Source organism: Sebastes fasciatus, chromosome 20 (genome assembly GCF_043250625.1).
Source record: "Sebastes fasciatus isolate fSebFas1 chromosome 20, fSebFas1.pri, whole genome shotgun sequence".
Taxonomy (NCBI): Eukaryota; Metazoa; Chordata; class Actinopteri; order Perciformes; family Sebastidae; genus Sebastes; species Sebastes fasciatus.
In genome coordinates, this window is record NC_133814.1 from 27,825,863 (window position 1) to 27,846,616 (window position 20,754).

At 41.7% G+C, this 20,754-nt stretch overlaps 1 protein-coding gene across 1 annotated transcript in view; it reads left to right on the plus strand.

The window, feature by feature from the left end:
* Nucleotides 1-20,754, plus strand: part of prkg1b (protein kinase cGMP-dependent 1b) — a 54,639-nt gene that overhangs the window by 11,263 nt on the left and 22,622 nt on the right. The window contains exons 2-3 of the mRNA XM_074619933.1: nucleotides 1,801-1,967; nucleotides 15,008-15,121. Coding sequence (XP_074476034.1) covers nucleotides 1,801-1,967; nucleotides 15,008-15,121 — 281 coding nt within the window. The remainder of the gene's footprint in view (nucleotides 1-1,800; nucleotides 1,968-15,007; nucleotides 15,122-20,754) is intronic.

A 20,754-nucleotide genomic window follows, 5' to 3' on the forward strand; every position in this document is an offset into this window, starting at 1 on the left:
CGATGGATTCATCAGGTTTGTAGTTTACTATGATACCAGGATCGCACTTTTCTTCTGCCTTTCTTTCAGACATTTTTCAGACTTTTTTTTCAGACTTTTGTTTGAATATTTTCGGACTTTTTTCAGACTTTTTATTGGACATTAACCCTCACACATTCACATATAAGTTGTGTTAATACGTTAAAGGAATTAGTGGTGTTAAGCATTAACTTTTACAGCCCTAATATATATAGATATATATCATATTATTGTATTGATGTTGTATTTTTTATGTGGCATATAACACTACATACTTTGATATATATTTGATGTATATTGTATTTATTATTCATACTTATAACTGCACATTTAATGTTACAGCTGTCTGTGTTTGACTCTAAAGTGACGATATTACCTCAATAAGATGCAGAGTAATGATTTATTAATTAATCATTTCTGCACAAAATCATTATTTTTGTACAGAATGTTAAATCAACATATTTGAGACGTTGAGACTCTGCAGGTCTCCGTCCTGGTCCAGTGAGATGTTGAGACTCTGCAGGTCTCCGTCCTGGTCCAGTGAGATGTTGAGACTCTGCAGGTCTCCGTCCTGGTCCAGTGAGACGTTGAGACTCTGCAGGTCTCCGTCCTGGTCCAGTGAGATGTTGAGACTCTGCAGGTCTCCATCCTGGTCCAGTGAGATGTTGAGACTCTGCAGGTCTCCGTCCTGGTCCAGTGAGACGTTGAGACTCTGCAGGTCTCCGTCCTGGTCCAGTGAGATGTTGAGACTCTGCAGGTCTCCGTCCTGGTCCAGTGAGATGTTGAGACTCTGCAGGTCTCCGTCCTGGTCCAGTGAGATGTTGAGACTCTGCAGGTCTCCGTCCTAGTCCAGTGAGATGTTGAGACTCTGCAGGTCTCCGTCCTGGTCCAGTGAGACGTTTCAGAGCTAATATATTATAGATGATTAATAACCTGAAACCAAATAAAACACCCAGCAGGTTTATTTTAACCCTTTAACTCTTCCTTCTAATCTGCTGTTCTTCTAGCTCTAGTTCTGGCTCTAGTTCTAGTTCTAGTTCTAGCTCTAGTTCTAGTTCTAGCTCTAGTTCTAGCTCTAGTTCTAGCTCTAGTTCGAGCTCTAGTTCTAGCTCTAGTTCTGGCTCTAGTTCTAGTTCTAGTTCTAGCTCTAGTTCTAGTTCTAGCTCTAGTTCTAGTTCTAGCTCTAGTTCTGGCTCTAGTTCTAGCTCTAGTTCTAGCTCTAGTTCTGGCTCTAGTTCTAGTTCTAGTTCTAGCTCTAGTTCTAGTTCTAGCTCTAGTTCTAGTTCTAGCTCTAGTTCTGGCTCTAGTTCTAGCTCTAGTTCTGGCTCTAGTCCTAGTTCTAGTTCTAGCTCTAGTTCTAGTTCTAGCTCTAGTTCTAGCTCTAGTTCTAGCTCTAGTTCTGGCTCTAGTTCTAGTTCTAGTTCTAGCTCTAGTTCTAGTTCTAGTTCTAGCTGTAGTTCTAGCTCTAGTTCTAGTTCTAGCTCTAGTTCTAGTTCTAGTTCTAGTTCTAGCTCTAGTTCTGGCTCTAGTTCTAGTTCTAGTTCTAGTTCTAGCTCTAGTTCTAGCTCTAGTTCTAGTTCTAGTTCTAGTTCTAGTTCTAGTTCTAGCTCTAGTTCTAGCTCTAGTTTTAGCTCTAGTTCTAGTTCTAGCTCTAGTTCTAGCTCTAGTTTTAGCTCTAGTTCTAGTTCTAGCTCTAGTTCTAGCTCTAGTTCTAGTTCTAGCTCTAGCTCTACAATCCAGTAAAGACCGTCTTGTCCTCTCCCTCCCGTCTCCTCCCGTCAGGTCCAAGGAGCTGATAAAGGACGCCATCCTGGACAACGACTTCATGAAGAACCTGGAGCTGTCTCAGATCCAGGAGATCGTGGACTGCATGTACCCGGTGGACTACGGGCAGGACGCCTGCATCATCAAGGAGGGCGACGTGGGTTCGCTGGTCTACGTCATGGAAGGTGAGGAGACTTCATTTGACTTTATATCGACAGCCCTCATCATTAATAACAAGTGATGACATTTGATGAAGTATGAATAAATGTTTGAGACGGTTCAAGAGGAAGACTTTTGCTTGTGGAGTTTTTGCCCTGAGAGAAGTCTGTTCTTCATCTTTCTGTCTGAGGGGTTTCAGACACAGATGTGTTTCAGTCTTGATGTCTCTTTTTGAGCGATTGTTAGCTTAGTTTCCCTTTAGACAAAATGTGAAGAGTAATCCTGTTTCAGGTCAAAGGTCTGCAGTTAAAATGCTACTTGTTATATATACTGTATATACTGTATATATATATATATATATATATATATCAATTCAAAGTGCCGGTCTGGTTTGGCTGCTGCAGATGTTGAACATTTAAAACAAACTCTGGATGAACTCTTTAGAGAAGAAATGAAACATCAGAAAAGACGAGACGAAGGAAACATGAAGGAGTAACTCTTCACGTTTCTTTAAATGTCCTTGAATGAAGTTGATATCTGCTGCTGATCTCTCAGATCAACTGTGAAGGACGAGACTACGCATGCTTGAAAAGGAAGAAAAGGAAGAGAAAGGTGGATTACTGTAGAAGCAGAAAGCTGCCGTTGTTCTCTAGTTTCACTAATCAGTAGAGTTCATGAGGACACTCAGCTCAGCGAGGTGGAAGGTGCAGCCGGTTGAATGTCTCTGAGCGTCGTGACATTTCGCAGCTGAAACGGAGGAAACGTGTGAGGAGTTGCTGCAGAAGTTTCCTGCAGCTCGGTCCGACCTTTAGGACGGCGAGCGCTCTCTCAGCTGGTCGTCTTCCAGGAACGTGTTGCGTAACGTGTCAGAACGCCTGAAGGCCGCCGAATGCCTCCGAACGCTGCCGAACGCTGCTCACCTCCACTCAAACACAGCTGCTCTCTTCACTTTCACTTCCTTCATCCTCTCCTCTGTCTCACTTTACATCCACAGCTGTGACCAGCTGTGACCAGCTGATCGGTCGACCAGAGCTCCGATCAGTAGATATGATCCTGACCACGAAGCTCTCGTTGCCGTCTGAGAGGTGGTCTGGTGGAGCAGAGGAACCAACAGGATATTTACAGTTACAGATATCTACAACATCATTTAGACGGTCTCTAACTCCAGTTACAGATATCTACAACATCATTTAGACGGTCTCTAACTCCAGTTACAGATATCTACAACATCATTTAGACCAGGGGTCTCAAACTCGCGGCCCGCGGGCCAATTGCGGCCTGCAAGACGATATTTTGTGGCCCCCACCTTGATATGAAAGTTTAATGTTAGTGCGGCCCGCAAATTTTTTTTTTTTTTTATAAAGTTTTTTTTTGCGGGCATTTTTTTCATTTTTATTGACAGGACAGTGGATAGAGTCTTGGAAAGGGGGGAGAGAGAGAGAGTGGATGCGGAAAGGGCCACAGGCCGGATTCGAACCCGGGCCGCCGCGGTCAGGACCAAGTCTTGTTACATGGGCGCCCGCTCTACCAACTGAGCTAACCAGGCGCCCTCGGCCCACGAGTTGTATGTGAATGGCAGTTTGCCGCGTTGTGTGTGGAAGGTCCCTTTGTTGCGCGAGCCCGAGCTGAACGAACCTACCAATCACAGTGGGGTATATGGCTCCCGGGGGCGGGCAATCGGCCGGGCTTGATGCAAGCAGAGAAACATTTCACAACAACTATGGCAGCGCCCGTGTAACATCGCATAAGCTTGATTAAAGCTTGATTTATACTTCTGCGTGTAATCGACGCCGTAGCCTGACGTGCACCTCTCCAGAAATGTAACTACACGTCGCGGCGACGCAGACCGCAACAGCTGTGATTGGTCCAGTCTCTCAGCGATGCTGAGCGGCCAGGACCAAGTTCTACTTCTCTCTGCCTCCATCTTTTCAATGTTTGTTCACACAAATCCACTCAGATATATTTTCTCTTTTCGGCGTTGCAGTAATGTCAGTAAAAGTTCTGTGGTTCAACAGTTATGAGCTCCAACTCCGCTCAGTTTCTGTTTGTAGTACAAGAAGAAGAAGAAGAAGAAGGAAACTCATAGAGACGCCGCCGCCAACTAGCGGTTTGGTGGTGTAATTGCAGAGCAACACAAACACAGCAGGCACAACTTTATTGCGGAGTGACACCAAGTGGAATGAATATATATCTTGTCTTTTTCAAAGCCTGCAGTGAAGAGAAAGGTTGGTGACGAGCAAAGACAATTTCAGGAAAAGTGGGAGACGCAATAGAGGCCATGTTCAGAAGAACCGTTCATGTTCTTCAATGTTCCATTCATGTTCAGGACAGTTCATGTTCAGAAGAACCCATTCAAGTTAAAGAACTGTTAATAATGACGTTTGAGAAGATTGTTTGTTTTTTAACAAAGCTTTTTTTGTGGAATACCTGATGCGGCCCAGCCTCACCCAGACTCTGCCTCCAGCGGCCCCCAGGTAAATTGAGTTTGAGACCACTGATTTAGACGGTCTCTAACTCCAGTTACAGATATCTACAACATCATTTAGACGGTCTCTAACTCCAGTTACAGATATCTACAACATCATTTAGACGGTCTCTAACTCCAGTTACAGATATCTACAACATCATTTAGACGGTCTCTAACTCCAGTTACAGATATCTACAACATCATTTAGACGGTCCCTAACTCCAGTTACAGATATCTACAACATCATTTAGACGGTCTCTAACTCCAGTTACAGATATCTACAACATCATTTAGACGGTCTCTAACTCCAGTTACAGATATCTACAACATCATTTAGACGGTCTCTAACTCCAGTTACAGATATCTACAACATCATTTAGACGGTCTCTAACTCCAGTTACAGATATCTACAACATCATTTAGACGGTTCCTAACTCCAGTTACAGATATCTACAACATCATTTAGACGGTCTCTAACTCCAGTTACAGATATCTACAACATCATTTAGACGGTCTCTAACTCCAGTTACAGATATCTACAACATCATTTAGACGGTCTCTAACTCCAGTTACAGATATCTACAACATCATTTAGACGGTCTCTAACTCCAGTTACAGATATCTACAACATCATTTAGACGGTCTCTAACTCCAGTTACAGATATCTACAACATCATTTAGACGGTCTCTAACTCCAGTTACAGATATCTACAACATCATTTAGACGGTTCCTAACTCCAGTTACAGATATCTACAACATCATTTAGACGGTCTCTAACTCCAGTTACAGATATCTACAACATCATTTAGACGGTCTCTAACTCCAGTTACAGATATCTACAACATCATTTAGACGGTCTCTAACTCCAGTTACAGATATCTACAACATCATTTAGATGGTTCCTAACTCCAGTTACAGATATCTACAACATCATTTAGACGGTCTCTAACTCCAGTTACAGATATCTACAACATCATTTAGACGGCCCCTAACTCCAGTTACAGATATCTACAACATCATTTAGATGGTCTCTAACTCCAGTTACAGATATCTACAACATCATTTAGACGGTCTCTAACTCCAGTTACAGATATCTACAACATCATTTAGACGGTCTCTAACTCCAGTTACAGATATCTACAACATCATTTAGATGGTTCCTAACTCCAGTTACAGATATCTACAACATCATTTAGACGGTCTCTAACTCCAGTTACAGATATCTACAACATCATTTAGACGGTCTCTAACTCCAGTTACAGATATCTACAACATCATTTAGACGGTCTCTAACTCCAGTTACAGATATCTACAACATCATTTAGACGGTCTCTAACTCCAGTTACAGATATCTACAACATCATTTAGACGGTCTCTAACTCCAGTTACAGATATCTACAACACCATTTAGACGGTCTCTAACTCCAGTTACAGATATCTACAACATCATTTAGACGGTCTCTAACTCCAGTTACAGATATCTACAACATCATTTAGATGGTTCCTAACTCCAGTTACAGATATCTACAACATCATTTAGACGGTCTCTAACTCCAGTTACAGATATCTACAACATCATTTAGACGGCCCCTAACTCCAGTTACAGATATCTACAACATCATTTAGATGGTCTCTAACTCCAGTTACAGATATCTACAACATCATTTAGACGGTCTCTAACTCCAGTTACAGATATCTACAACATCATTTAGACGGTCTCTAACTCCAGTTACAGATATCTACAACATCATTTAGATGGTTCCTAACTCCAGTTACAGATATCTACAACATCATTTAGATGGTTCCTAACTCCAGTTACAGATATCTACAACATCATTTAGATGGTTCCTAACTCCAGTTACAGATATCTACAACATCATTTAGACGGTCTCTAACTCCAGTTACAGATATCTACAACATCATTTAGACGGTCTCTAACTCCAGTTACAGATATCTACAACATCATTTAGACGGTCTCTAACTCCAGTTACAGATATCTACAACATCATTTAGACGGTCTCTAACTCCAGTTACAGATATCTACAACATCATTTAGACGGTCTCTAACTCCAGTTACAGATATCTACAACACCATTTAGACGGTCTCTAACTCCAGTTACAGATATCTACAACATCATTTAGACGGTCTCTAACTCCAGTTACAGATATCTACAACATCATTTAGATGGTTCCTAACTCCAGTTACAGATATCTACAACATCATTTAGACGGTCTCTAACTCCAGTTACAGATATCTACAACATCATTTAGACGGCCCCTAACTCCAGTTACAGATATCTACAACATCATTTAGATGGTCTCTAACTCCAGTTACAGATATCTACAACATCATTTAGACGGTCTCTAACTCCAGTTACAGATATCTACAACATCATTTAGACGGTCTCTAACTCCAGTTACAGATATCTACAACATCATTTAGATGGTTCCTAACTCCAGTTACAGATATCTACAACATCATTTAGATGGTTCCTAACTCCAGTTACAGATATCTACAACTACTAATTTTTGTCTAAAATGGCTCTTTTGATAGTAAAGGTCGTTGACCCCTGGTCTGAACTAACCGGTTAATGGATGGCAGCAGGAAGCCTCTGAAAACCTTCATATAAACCGTCAGAAGAAAAGCAACCAAACCAAACAAAAACATTTATATAATTTATAATGTTTAATAACTGATATTAGACGGAGCTCTCTCATGCTGCTGTTGTTGTGTTGGTGAGGTTCAAAGCTTTTGTTGTGAAATGAATGGGGTCAACAGTCACACATTTGAAAGCCTAAGTTTGGTGTTTAAGTGTTTTGCTGGAGGACAGTTGGACAGGAGGAGGCGGGGGTCGAACCGCCGACCCTGAAGCGTCTCTCTGCTCTCTTTACTCGAGTTCTTTAGTTATATTTAGAGCTGTATTTGAGCTTGGTGTGTTACATAAGGAGCCTGTTCAGTAACGGGATCCTTCCACTTTAAACTCAGTCAGTTTTATATTTAGGAAATCAATACAGGTTTGTTCCGACTGTGGATAGAAAACAGCTTCATGGATTAAAAGTGTTTCTACACCTCGGTGGGGGGTCAACGTGTCTCTTCAGACGGGACCTCCCGACCCGCCAACAGTCACACCGTCACGTTGTAGTTTTCAGGAACAATCTTTTTTGTCTCTGTTGTGTTTCTGGACTCGACAACAATCCTCCAGATGGCCAATCCCCCGTGCCAGTGGGTGGCGGGCGGCGGAGATGTGTGAACCGACTGGGCGGATCACACTTATGCTGAATTTAAGAGCGAGTCGTCACGATGTGGAAAATCTATTTTTGTCAGATTTTACACAAAAGGGATGTCGGCTAACTAACAGAACGACGTTAAAGTGAGTCGTTCTTCAATGGAGTCTGGTGTGGGCCGACAGGCAGGTTGTTGATGATGTCATAGTGATGTCATCAGACTACAAATGTCTAACGAGTCTGTGTTACAGACTGGAGGTTAAAGTCGTGGCTGTAAGACACTATCCAGGTGCATTATGGGAAACGTAGGATCCAGTGTCTTTGGACTAGATAGGAAAGGATGTATACTGCTCAGATTGGATTTATCTGTCACAAGAACCTCAGTGGTGGAAGAAGTACTCAGATCTTTTACTGCCATAAAAGTAGTAATACTACTACTAGAAATACTCTCTTATAGGTGAAAATCCTGCATTCAAAATGCTACTTTAGTACAAGTACAAAAGTATCAGCAACAAAATCTACTTAAAATACCAAAAGAAAAAGTCCTCATTATGCAGAATAATCTATATTATATTATATTATATTATTGTGTTATCATTATTGATGCATTGCTGGCTAGTTTAATCTATAATAATACTTCATCATTTGTTAATTTATTATATTTTGTTTTAATAATCTGAATCTGTAAAGTAACTAAAGTTATTAAATCAATGTAGTGATTTAATAACTACTCTGAGATGTGGCGGAGGAGAAGTAGAAAATACTCAAGTAAAGTACCTCCAAATTGTACTAAGGTACAGTTCTTGACTAAATGTAATTAGTTACTTTCCACCGCTGCAGCTACTTTTTCTAAAAGTGAAATATTAAATCAGCGTTGTGTTATTCAGCCGTCGGGATGATCAGATTTATTTAAACAGTAAATTCATGTTAATGTCTCATAAACGTCAACGTGTGCTGTTAAAGTCGTGATTTACAGATCGTCGTGACGACAGCGAGAGTTAAAAACACGACGCAGACGGTTTAAAGGATTTAAGGGGGGGAAAAAATCTGTTTCTGGACCCGAAAAATAAAAATAAAAAAACAAGAAAATAAAAAATAAAAAGAGGAAACGGAGTTTAAACAAGAAAACAAGAAAACAACTAAACAGATTCATGTTTAATGTTCAGATGATTTGATCAACATCCAGAGGGTGGGGGGGGCAGTGTGTGTGTGTGTGTGTGTGTGTGTGTGTGTGTCCGGGGGGGGGGGGGGGGGGGGGGCGCAGATGGCGGCTAAATATAACGACGTCTGTCACAGGAAGAGGAAGTGATCCCTAAAAACAGACCACGATGAAGACCTGATAGTGAGGAGAGTGTGTGTGTGTGTGTGTGTGTGTGTGTGTGTGTGTGTGTGTGTGTGGAGGAAGAAACAGATGCAGCAGTTTGTCTCATTATGTAACACACACACACACACACACACACACACACGACTCTCTGGTGGATGCGGTTGGCATGGCAACCTGTTGGACGACCATATTTGGGATTTAAAATGTTTTCAGTTTGAAAATTTGGAATCAGTTTATAAAGGAAGGAAGGAAAGGAAGGAAAGGAAGGAAGGAAGGAAGGGAGGGAGGAAGGGAGGAAGGGAGGGAGGAAGGAAGGAATAAAAAAGGAAAGAACGAAGGAATAAAAAAGAGGAGGAAGGAATAAAAAAAAGGAAAGAAGGAAGGAAGGAGTAAAAAAGACGAAGAACGAAGGAATAAAAAAGAGGAGGAAGGAAGGAAGGAAGGAATAAAAAACAAGGACAGAAGGAAGGAAGGCAGGAAGGAGTAAAAAGAGGAGGAAGGAAGGAAGGAAGGAAGGAAGGAGGGAAGGAGGAAGGAATAAAAAAGAGGATTAAGGGATGAAGGAATAAAAAACAAGGAAAGAAGGAAGGAAGGCAGGAGGGAGTAAAAAGAGGAGGAAGGAAGGAAGGAAGGAAGGAAGGAGGGAAGGAGGGAGGAATAAAAAAGAGGATTAAGGGATGAAGGAATAAAAAACAAGGAAAGAAGGAAGGAAGGCAGGAGGGAGTAAAAAAACAAGGTAGGAAGGCAGGAGGGAAGGAATAAAAAAGATGAGGAGGAAGGAAGGAAGGAGTAAAAAAGAGAGAGAAGGAAGGAAGGAAAAGAAGGAAGGGTGGAAGGAGAAATAGGAGATTAGACCACCGAGAAGAGAAATTGTATTTTTAATTGATTTCATAGAAAAAGGAATATTTGAGGATAATTAACAGAGACCTGTTAAAAGGAGGTTTTCTGAGTGTCTGGTGAGACGAGAGCTCTTTGTTTCTGTTTATTTACATATAAAACACTTGAACCTCTCCGATTGAGAACAAATTTAATATTCTTCATTTCCGAAAATACTTCAATACACACACACACACACACACACACACACACGTACACACACGTACACACACATACACACATACACACACACACACACACACACACACACACGTACACACACGTACACACACATACACACACATACACACATACACACATACACACACACACACACACACACACACACACACACACACATACACACACACACACACGTATACACACACACTGATTGTATCTGTGTGTGTGTGTGTGTGTGTGTATCCGCCCACACACGATGGTCCACATTATGAACAACATTGACTCTGTTTCCTGTTCGACTGCAGCTTCAATCCACTGAACAATATGAAATATTATTAGATATAGCATATATATAATATATTATATATATATAATATATATAATATATATATAATACATAGAGAATATTAAATATTCACATGTTTGTACAGTTTCTTTGTGTGCTGATGTTTATGAATTTAAAGGCACGATACGCAGGAATCGTCGCTTTCTGTAAACACAACATTCAAAGAAGCCCCCCCCTCCCCGGCTCAACATCACCAGAGGCCACGCCCCTGACATCCCAGCATACCACCTGTCAACCCGTCTACAACTCGTCAAATACCGCCGTTTGGTCAGAACCCCTCGGCATCAGAAAACGACGTACGGAGGCGCCCTTTAGCAACAGTATGTGACGTACCCGGCTTTCAACTAACTCCAATGTAAACCCTACCGCGGTGTTATTCAACGGTCAGAGTAAGTGACGTAGTATTAATAGCGTGAGAGTCTGCTCAGGGAGGGAGGGAGAGGCGGTGGACGGGTCAAACAAACACTTTCAACCAGGAGACCCATATTGGTGCCCCGTGTGAGGCTAAAAGTAACGTTGACTTATTTTGTCCTGTGGGTCGTTAGTCAGTGAAGTTAACGTCAACCACAACCGTTTCCTAACCCTAACTAAGTGCCTGTGTTGCTTAAACCTAACTTCCTGTGAAGTTTATTTTGAAAGGAACCCCGAGGGTCGGTCTCTGATGGGGGTGAGGACGTGTTGCTGTGACATCACATACGACAGCCGACCACAGATTCACTCTCGATCTGGAACCAGCTTTGTCTGCTTGGCGTTTTGTCTCGCTATATTGTCATTTTTTTCAGCGCTGTGTACGGCATTTTCTGACCTTCTTGTCATGTTTGTCATATTTTATGTCCTTCATATCAAACCTTTAAAACTGTATCTGTCTTCAGCTGCAGAGTTTTATGTAAAAGACGATAGAAATACCAACAATCATCCACATTTTTCAAATCTTTTGAGTCGTTTTATTTCATGTTTTGGTGTTTTTTTTGTTTTTTTTTATCTCTTTCTATTCATTAATTTGAGTTTAAGATAAGATCAGATATTCCTTTATAAGTCCCACAATGGGGAAATGTGCAGTGTACAGCAGCAAAGGGGATATATAGTGCAGAAACAAGAACAGCAGTAAAAACAAAAATCAAGATACAACACAGTGCAAAACAAAAGTAGACAGGCATATCATTTTTTTTGTTTATTCTACTTTTAAATATCTTCAGTACCTGAAAACACGTTGTTTTAGATCGACTTGTCTTTTGACCAGAGCTGTTAGTCAATTAACATATTTAAATGCAAATTAATCACACATTGTGCCGATGGATCCATCAGGTTTTCTAGTTTCAGATGATACCAGTATCTTAACTCTAGCTTTAGAACTGAGCCGCTGCAACCTAAAAATCACAAGTTGTGTTAAATAAATTAGTGGCGTTAAAACTGATTAGCGTTATTATCACGTTAACTTTGCCAGCTCTAACATTAACCCACCACCATAATACCAGTAACAACCTCCTTACAGACTTACAGTAGGTGTGATGTAATTACTCTCCGTGGTCACGTGAACGAAGGTTAACTGAGGCGTTCTCTCGTTCAGATCTCGTGTTTTTCTCTGACAACACAGATCAGTGTTGACTACAGAGAGCTGACTGACTGTAATGAACTCATCACAGCTTTTCCTCCTTCAGCTGCGTTTCATGTTTCTTCTTCTCGGTGCCGTCAGACGACTCAAAGCTCTCCAGCTGCTTTAATGAGCTTTTAAACTCAGAACTCAGACGTCAAACAGTCGAGTGGAAGGCAGATTAATCTGTTTAAAGTGTCTCAGTTTAGAGCAACAGAGACAGAGATCAGTGTAATAGGAGGAGGTCTCACTCTGCTTTACTGCTGCTCCGAGTTACCATCAACCTCTCCTGGGTTCTTCCTCCTCTGGTTCCTCCTCTGGTTCCTCCTCTGGTTCCTCCTGTTCTCTGAGGGGACGCCAAACTCTCCACTTCTGATGTCACCTGGACGTCCTGCTTTAGTTTTTATTAACACATTTCGTCCCTCAGCAGAGGAATTTATATCTATACTAGGGCTGTCAATCGATTAAAATAGTTTTATTTCATTTGTTACTTGTTCTAAATGTACCTTAAAGGGAGATTAATCAAGTATTTAATACTCTTATCAACATGGGAGTGGACAAATATGCTGCTTTATGCAAATGTATGTATATATTTATTACTGTAAATCAACACAAAACAATGACAGATATTGTCCAGAAACCCTCAAAGGTACTGCATTAAGCAAAAAACAATATGCTCAAAACATAAGCTAGTATGACAAGGTTGGCCGTCACCATCTTGTTTTTGGCGTTGTCATCTTTGTTTTTAGCGTCGCCATCCTGGTTTTTGGCATTGTCATCTTTGTTTTTAGCGTCGCCATCTTGGTTTTTGGCATTGTCATCTTGGTTTTTGGCGTTGTCATCTTTGTTGTTAGCGTTGGCATCTTGGTTTTTGGCATTGTCGTCTTGGTTATTGGACATCACCATCTTGGTTTTTGTGTGTCACCATCTTGTTTTTTTGCAACCAGAAGTGACACGGAAGGGTGGAGCTAAGTACAACCAAACGCTGAATAAGACATTTTTAGATGACCATTAAATGTAGCGATGGATTCATCAGGTTTTCTAGTTTCAGATGATACCAGTATGTTCCTTCACTAGCTATAAATCTGAACCTACAGCCTCTGATAGAGTAAAGTCGGTTCGGGATCTATTGGGTCTCACGGGGTTAACGTAAAAGTCATAACTTTAACAGACAGCTGAAGTCAATGTTACATTTTCCATGTGTGAAAATACACAAAAAAACGTCCTGCAGTGCCGATAAATGACAAAAACATGAGAAACTGAGTGCAAAGAACAATACTGGGTACCTTTCTACTATACTATACTAGCTATAGTACTGTAGTACTGCAGTACTGCTGTAGTACTGTAGTACTGTAGTACTGCTGTAGTACTGTAGTACTATAGTACTGCTGTAGTCCTCGGCTGAAGTGTAATATGAAGGAGGTTTGTGTTGAAACCGACCTCATACCTGCTCTCTCTCTCTCGCTCTCTCTCTGTCTCTCTCTCTCTCTTTCTGTATTTCTGTCGGTCGCCCACTCTGTCCTGTCTCTCTCTGTCCAGCGTCTCTATTGAATGTTAAACTCGTGTTCTTGAGTCTGACCTGTGATTCCTCCTCTGATGGTCCAGAGTGAGCACTAATGTGTGATTGATCCAGTCCTGCTGGTGGGAATTGAACCCTCGACTTCAGCAGTGTGTTTACCTGCAGTCACATAATTCATCTATAAATATGTAATGGATCCATCTGTGTGTTCTCCATCATATGGTCTCCATCAGACTGGACCAGATGTGGGTTTATGTCAGAGAGAGGAGCCGACTCCCTCATTTCCATAGAACTAGAAACACAGCTGTGGGTGGATGGATGGATGGATGGATGGATGGGTGGGTGGGTGTATGGATGGATGGGTGGGTGGATGGGTGTATGGATGGATGGGTGGGTGAGTGGGTGGGTGGATGGATGGGTGGATGAGTGGGTGGGTGGATGGGTGGATGGGTGGATGGGTGGGTGGATGAGTGGATGGGTGAATGGGTGGATGGGGAGGTGGACGGGTCAAACAAACACAAGACTTTCAACCAGGAGACCGCTATTGGTGGGTGGATGGATGGGTGGGTGGATGGATGGATGGGTGGGTGGATGGATGGATGGATGGATGGATGGATGGATGGATGGATGGATGGATGGATGGATGGATGGATGGATGGATGGATGGATGGATGGATGGATGGATGGATGGATGGATGGATGGACGTTTTCCTCACTGTATCTCTGTCTATCACTACGTATATATATACTTAGTGGACTTCAGCACCACGGACAGAGACACTACATATCTCCACCTGCTGGACCTGTGTGTGTGCGTGCGTGCGCGTGTGTGCGTGCGTGTCATTAACCTAATGATCATTACAATCTGCAATTACATCAACAGATACTCTGTGTGTGTGTGTTTATCTCGCCACTCTACATAATGATCCCACCATCTGGTGTGTGTGTGTGTGTGTGTGTGTGTGTGTGTGTGTGTGTGTGTGTGTGTGTGTGTGTGTTTTCAGTGATAAATCAACTTTATTCATTAAAGTAAATCTGCTGAACAACTAGAGATTCTAATGAAGTTCTACTGAGTCTAAGTGTGTTTCTACTGAGGACTAATGAAAACACACACACACACACACACACACACACACACACACTGATTAATCAGATTTCAGAATAAAAGCAGATGTGAAGCAGCAGCATCTGTTCCTGCTGATCTGATGATTTCATGTTTCTACACTATAAATGTAATTTAGAAACAGTTTATTTGAATCAGCTGATTACCGTTTCTCCTCAAGTGTTCACTGTTTCCTACAATTAATCCGAATTAACATGTTTATAATAATACTAATGAAAATAATAAACCATATTTGTACAGCACATTTCAAAGCCAGTAGTACAGTGACTAACAGAAACAAATATTCAGCAACGTTAACGTTTTGATTTTAATAAAGTTCTGCAGAAGTTTGTAATGAAAAGTAACAGAACAGCTTGATGATGTCCTGTTTAAATCCTCCAAAATAAAAGTTGTTCTCTCTTTCTGGTCCAGAGGGGAAGGTGGAGGTGACTAAAGAGGGGATGAAGTTGTGCACGATGGGACCGGGCAAAGTGTTCGGAGAGCTGGCGATCCTCTACAACTGCACCAGGACGGCGACGGTCATGAGTGAGTAGAGAGAGAGAGAGAGAGAGAGAGAGAGAGAGGAGCCTCGTAGTTCTCTATGAAGTGGACCGATCCGGGTCACAGTCTGTGAGGTACCGGTCCACCGTAGTGGTCAAAGGGAACCATGAACTGTATAGAGAAGAACTGAACAGCTCCTCTAAATTTAGCTCACCTAAAATGTCCACAGTAGCAGCGACAGGTATCCGAGGTGATTTCGTTACCAAGGTAACGCACAGAGGAAGTGATGGAACACCAAGGGAAGACGACCATAGATATAAAACAGTAGATGCAACATTACGTCATAACTAATGGGATAACTGTCCGCCATCTTACCTGGGTATTGTTTACAACCGCCACCTACGTTAGTGACGTTAGTGACGTTAGTGACGTTAACGTTAGTGATGTTAGTGACGTTAGTGATGTTAACGTTAGTGAGGATAGTGACGTTAGTGAGGATAGTGACGTTAGTGACGTTAACGTTAGTGAGGATAGTGACGTTAGTGACGTTAGTGACGTTAGTGACGTTAGTGATGTTAGTGACGTTAGTGATGTTAACGTTAGTGAGGATAGTGACGTTAGTGAGGATAGTGACGTTAGTGATGTTAACGTTAGTGATGTTAGTGACGTTAGTGATGTTAACGTTAGTGAGGATAGTGACGTTAGTGAGGATAGTGACGTTAGTGACGTTAACGTTAGTGAGGATAGTGACGTTAATGACGTTAGTGACGTTAGTGACGTTAGTGACGTTAACATTAGTGAGGATAGTGACGTTAGTGAGGATAGTGACGTTAGTGACGTTAACGTTAGTGAGGATAGTGACGTTAGTGACGTTAGTGACGTTAGTGATGTTAACGTTAGTGATGTTAGTGACGTTGACGTCAGTGATGTTAGTGACATTAACGTTAGTGATGTTAGTGACGTTGACGTTAGTGATGTTAGTGATGTTACTGATGTTAGTGACGTTAGTGAGGTTAACGTTAATGATGTTAGTGACGTTAACGTTAGTGATGTTGACGTTAGTGACGTTAGTGAGGTTAACGTTAATGATGTTAGTGACGTTAACGTTAGTGATGTTGACGTTAGTGACGTTAGTGAGGTTAACGTTAATGATGTTAGTGACGTTAGTGACATTAGTGACATTAGTGACGTTAGTGACGTGTTTTTTAGTGACATTAGTGACGTTAGTGACGTTAGTGACGTGTTCTTTAGTGACGTTAGTGACATTAGTGACGTGTTCTTTAGTGACATTAGTGACGTTAGTGACAGTGACGTTAACGTTAGTGACATTAGTGACGTGTTTTTTAGTGACATTAGTGACGTTAGTGAAGTTTGTGAAGTTTGTGACATGTTTTCCGTAGCTGAAATGTGAAGGACCACCTCACTCATCTGACTGTAATCGATCTCAGGGGCAGCAGATCAGTAACTCTTCATCAGTCGAATCGATGATGTTGTGAAGAGGAGTTTCCTCTCGGTGCTTTTAAAGGTTAGCGGATGTGATGTTGTTGCTGCAGTGGTCAGTAATTAATTTTTAATTAGTTTTTAGGCTAAAATGCTCCACAGACGAGCTGTAAACGAGCATCTGGAAGTTTCTCCTCCTCTGCTGAGGTTTCTTTGTTCCTCCAACATTAACTGTTCGATGACCGACTGCTGCAGGAGAGACTGATCTGCTGCAGTCTGAACCAATAAAACATCAACCACAACTCTGACAGCACTGTGTGTGTGTGTGTGTGTGTGTGTGTGTGTGTGTGTGTGTGTGTGTGTGTGTGTGTGTGTGTGTGTGTGTGTGTGTGTGTGTGTGTGTGTGTCTGTGTGTGTGTCTGTGTTTGTGTGGACCTCCAACTTTTTTGTCAGCGCTTCCTGGTAGAGTGCCTCGCTAAGCAGCGGTTGCCAGGCAACACCATCCGGTCCAGCCAATGAGCTAAGTTTTGGCAGCGGTGTCTCTTGGCAACAGCGTTGGGTTCGAGGGGATTCGGGGTTTTTTCCGTTTGCTGAAGCTTTTTTTTGCTCGTTATCTTCACATTAACACACAAACTGCAGCAGTTTATCTGCTTTAACAGAGCGGTCAGTGTGGGCGCTACGGACGATTCACAATCAGTTTATACAAAAACAGTAAAGTCTCGACTCCCTGTGATGTCACAGCGACAACAATTCAAGTCAAACTGACAGCAGATATATGTTTTTATGTCTCAGTGATTCATGAGGACAACAGCTTCTGAAACTGGTCCAGTATTCAGGGAGAACGCTGCAGCTGCTAAAGCAGCTGTGAGGTCAGTGAGCAGCGTCAACGTTACGGCCACTAAAAGTTCTTATTTTAACCTCTGACAGACTCAGATTGTTATTATAATAATAATAATAAATTCAACTTATATAGCGCTTTTAAAGAACTCAAAGACGATTATCAGTCTCTGACAACATTATAGAAAGAACCCTACAGAGAAATTAAACCTTTTTCCGACCTTTCTCTTGATCTGAGTTTGTTGCTGTTTCCAACAAAGTCTCGCTCAAGGAGACATCTCGTTCTGCAATCTCGCGAGATGTGACTAGTTTCTGGAAGACAACGGTGGAAACGTGAGTGAGAGTTGGAGAGAGGAGGGCCGGTGTTGTCAGAGTTTGTTGTGTTGGAGTACAGAAAGCTAAAGGCTGGCCCACACTACCAGATGTTTCAGATCTGACCAGATGTGTAAAATGTGAGAGCCCTCACATAACGACATGTTGTGTTAAGTTCCTTAATGAGGAGAGAAACAGCAACAGCACACACTAACACATTCATTCATCAACAACAAGAGTCCCACTCAAACAAATCAAAATCTCACTAAATCTCTGAGATCAGACGAGACTTTAGTGTAAACAAACATGACTGACGACGGCGGCAGGAAGAATCAGTGATGTTAGTTTTTACTTTGTACTGAAAACTGACGGCGGTGGTCGTCCTTCCTTCTTCAGTCAGCTTGGTTCTCTATTGGCTATCGCTCTTTCCCACGTGACTGCGTACTCGGCTGTCCTCGGGGTTCCCCTCACACACAACAGGATATCCCATCGGAAATATTCAACATGAGCAAATTAGTGTTTTTTAGTGTTTTAGTTAGAGACGATAGTGACGATAGTGACGTTGTGACGATTGTGACGATAGTGACGTTGTGAAGATAGTGACGTTGTGACGTTGTGACGTGACATTAGTGACGTTGTGACGTTAGTGAGGTTGTGACGTTAGTGAGGTTGTGACGTTAGTGACGTTGTGACGATAGTGACGTTGTGACGTTAGTGATGTTGTGACGATAGTGACGATAGTGACACTAGTGACGTTGTGACATTAGTGACGTTAGTGAGGTTGTGACATTAGTAACGTTAGTGACGATGTGACGTTAGTGACGATAGTGACGTTGTGACATTAATGACGTGACGTTGTGACGATAGTGACGATAGTGACGATAGTAACGATAGTGACGTTTGTGACGATTGTGACGATAGTGACGTTGTGAAGATAGTGACGTTGTGACGTTGTGACGTGACATTAGTGACGTTGTGACGTTAGTGAGGTTGTGACGTTAGTGACGTTGTGACGATAGTGACGTTGTGACGTTAGTGATGTTGTGACGATAGTGACAATAGTGACACTAGTGACGTTGTGACATTAGTAACGTTAGTGACGATGTGACGTTAGTGACGATAGTGACGTTGTGACATTAATGACGTGACGTTGTGACGATAGTGACGATAGTGACGATAGTAACGATAGTGACGTTTGTGACGATAGTGACGATAGTGACATTAGTGACGTTGTGACATTAGTGACGTTGTGACGATAGTGAGGTTAGTGAGGTTGCCGTTAGTGAGATCACTAACGGCAACCTCACTAACGTCAACGTGACCTCATCATGACGTCATCACTAATAGAGGGTCTATACTACACGGCGGTGACTGCTTCCATCAGCTGACAGGTAATGAAGGACTCTGTTGGTGTCGGTGTCACTTTAACGATGTCATAATGTTTCAGCCTTAATGATGCAGATTGAAGGTGTCTAGACAAAGTTTATGAACTTGAATTATTGATAATCAGCCGGACACAGAGGAGCTTTGTCTCAACAACAGTTAGAGGACGAGGACTCTCTGACCTTTGACCTTTACCACACACACATGAACATGAATAATAATCCAACGATGACCACCAGCAACACTCAGCAGCACATTAAACATCCTCAGCCCATAGTATGTGCTGCTGCAGAGTGTCTCCTGTTGTTTCCGTGGTTACAGAGACACTTGGTATCTCCGTAGCAACAGACGGGAAATAAAAAGTAATGACCCAACAGAGGCCTCGTGTTGTCACCACAGATACAGAGTACTGCAGTAGCACTGTAGTAGGCTCTGTGGTACTGACGGGTATTACAGTTAGGACTTTATGTTTTAATAATGTGGAAGTCTTATTGGTCTCCTGATTTCTAAATAGATTTATGGATGTTTATTATACAGCGTTAATGACATCCTGGACTATATAAACATCATAAACAGCAGCTGCAGCCACAAACACACATTACATCTCCATTAAACACAGTTTATCAGTACTTTTTATACTAAAGAGTACTGATTATTATACTAACTACTCTGTAGTATTTAGTAATACTTCCTCAGTATGATGTAAGAGACTTTACAGACTTCTGCTCATTAAACTGAAGGAAGTTTGAACAAGTCGGCACGTCTCCACGGTAACTGCAGCCAACACACACACACAGTGAACACGCTCAGGTGGATGACGTGTAACCATGGTAACCAGCTGTGTCTGAGCATCAGTGCCACGGTTTATGGGATGTCGGCGGCTGTGAGCTCGCTGCAGCTGGGAATTCATTTATAGATCTTAGATATAAACATATTAATATCTGCTCGTTCTCTCAGTTCTGTTTACTCTGTTTTTAGTTTAGTTTAGTTACACTGATCTCCTCCTGGAGTACACGGGTTAGTTAGTGTGTTAGTTAGTTAACTAGTGTGTTATTTAGTGTGTTGTCTTCTCTTATGTGTCTCTGGGTTAGTTATTAATCTGAAAATGTTTCCGTTTGTTGTTTTTTAAACGTTTAGTCTCAGAAACTCAGAGCTGATTTAATATTTCTGCTGCTGCTGGAACTGAAAATACTTCAACTCGACTGACTAGAGAAGCTAGAGTGAAGATCCTGGCATCACATTAAACTAGAAAACCTGATGAATCCATCGGTACCAACCAGGTCATACTAGCTCGTTGTGAAGGAGGTTAAATAACGCTCCAAACTTAAACCACTTGACTTCTAAACCTGAACCTTTAATTTATAAACCTGAACCTTTAACTTAAAAACCTGAACCTTTAACTTCTAAACCTGAACCTTTAATTTATAAACCTGAACCTTTAACTTATAAACCTGAACCTTTAACTTATAAACCTGAACCTTTAATTTATAAACCTGAACCTTTAACTTATAAACCTGAACCTTTAACTTATAAACCTGAACGACTCGTCGTCTCTGGAAACTCTAGAAACTTCTAAACTAACCGTTGTCGATCTAAGTTAAAGAACAGATTCATCAGCTATGGATTATTTCTCATTGAATGTAGAAACACATTTCGGTGAACTATTTTCATGATATAAGAGAAGAGAGTTTCCAAACGAGCCTCCA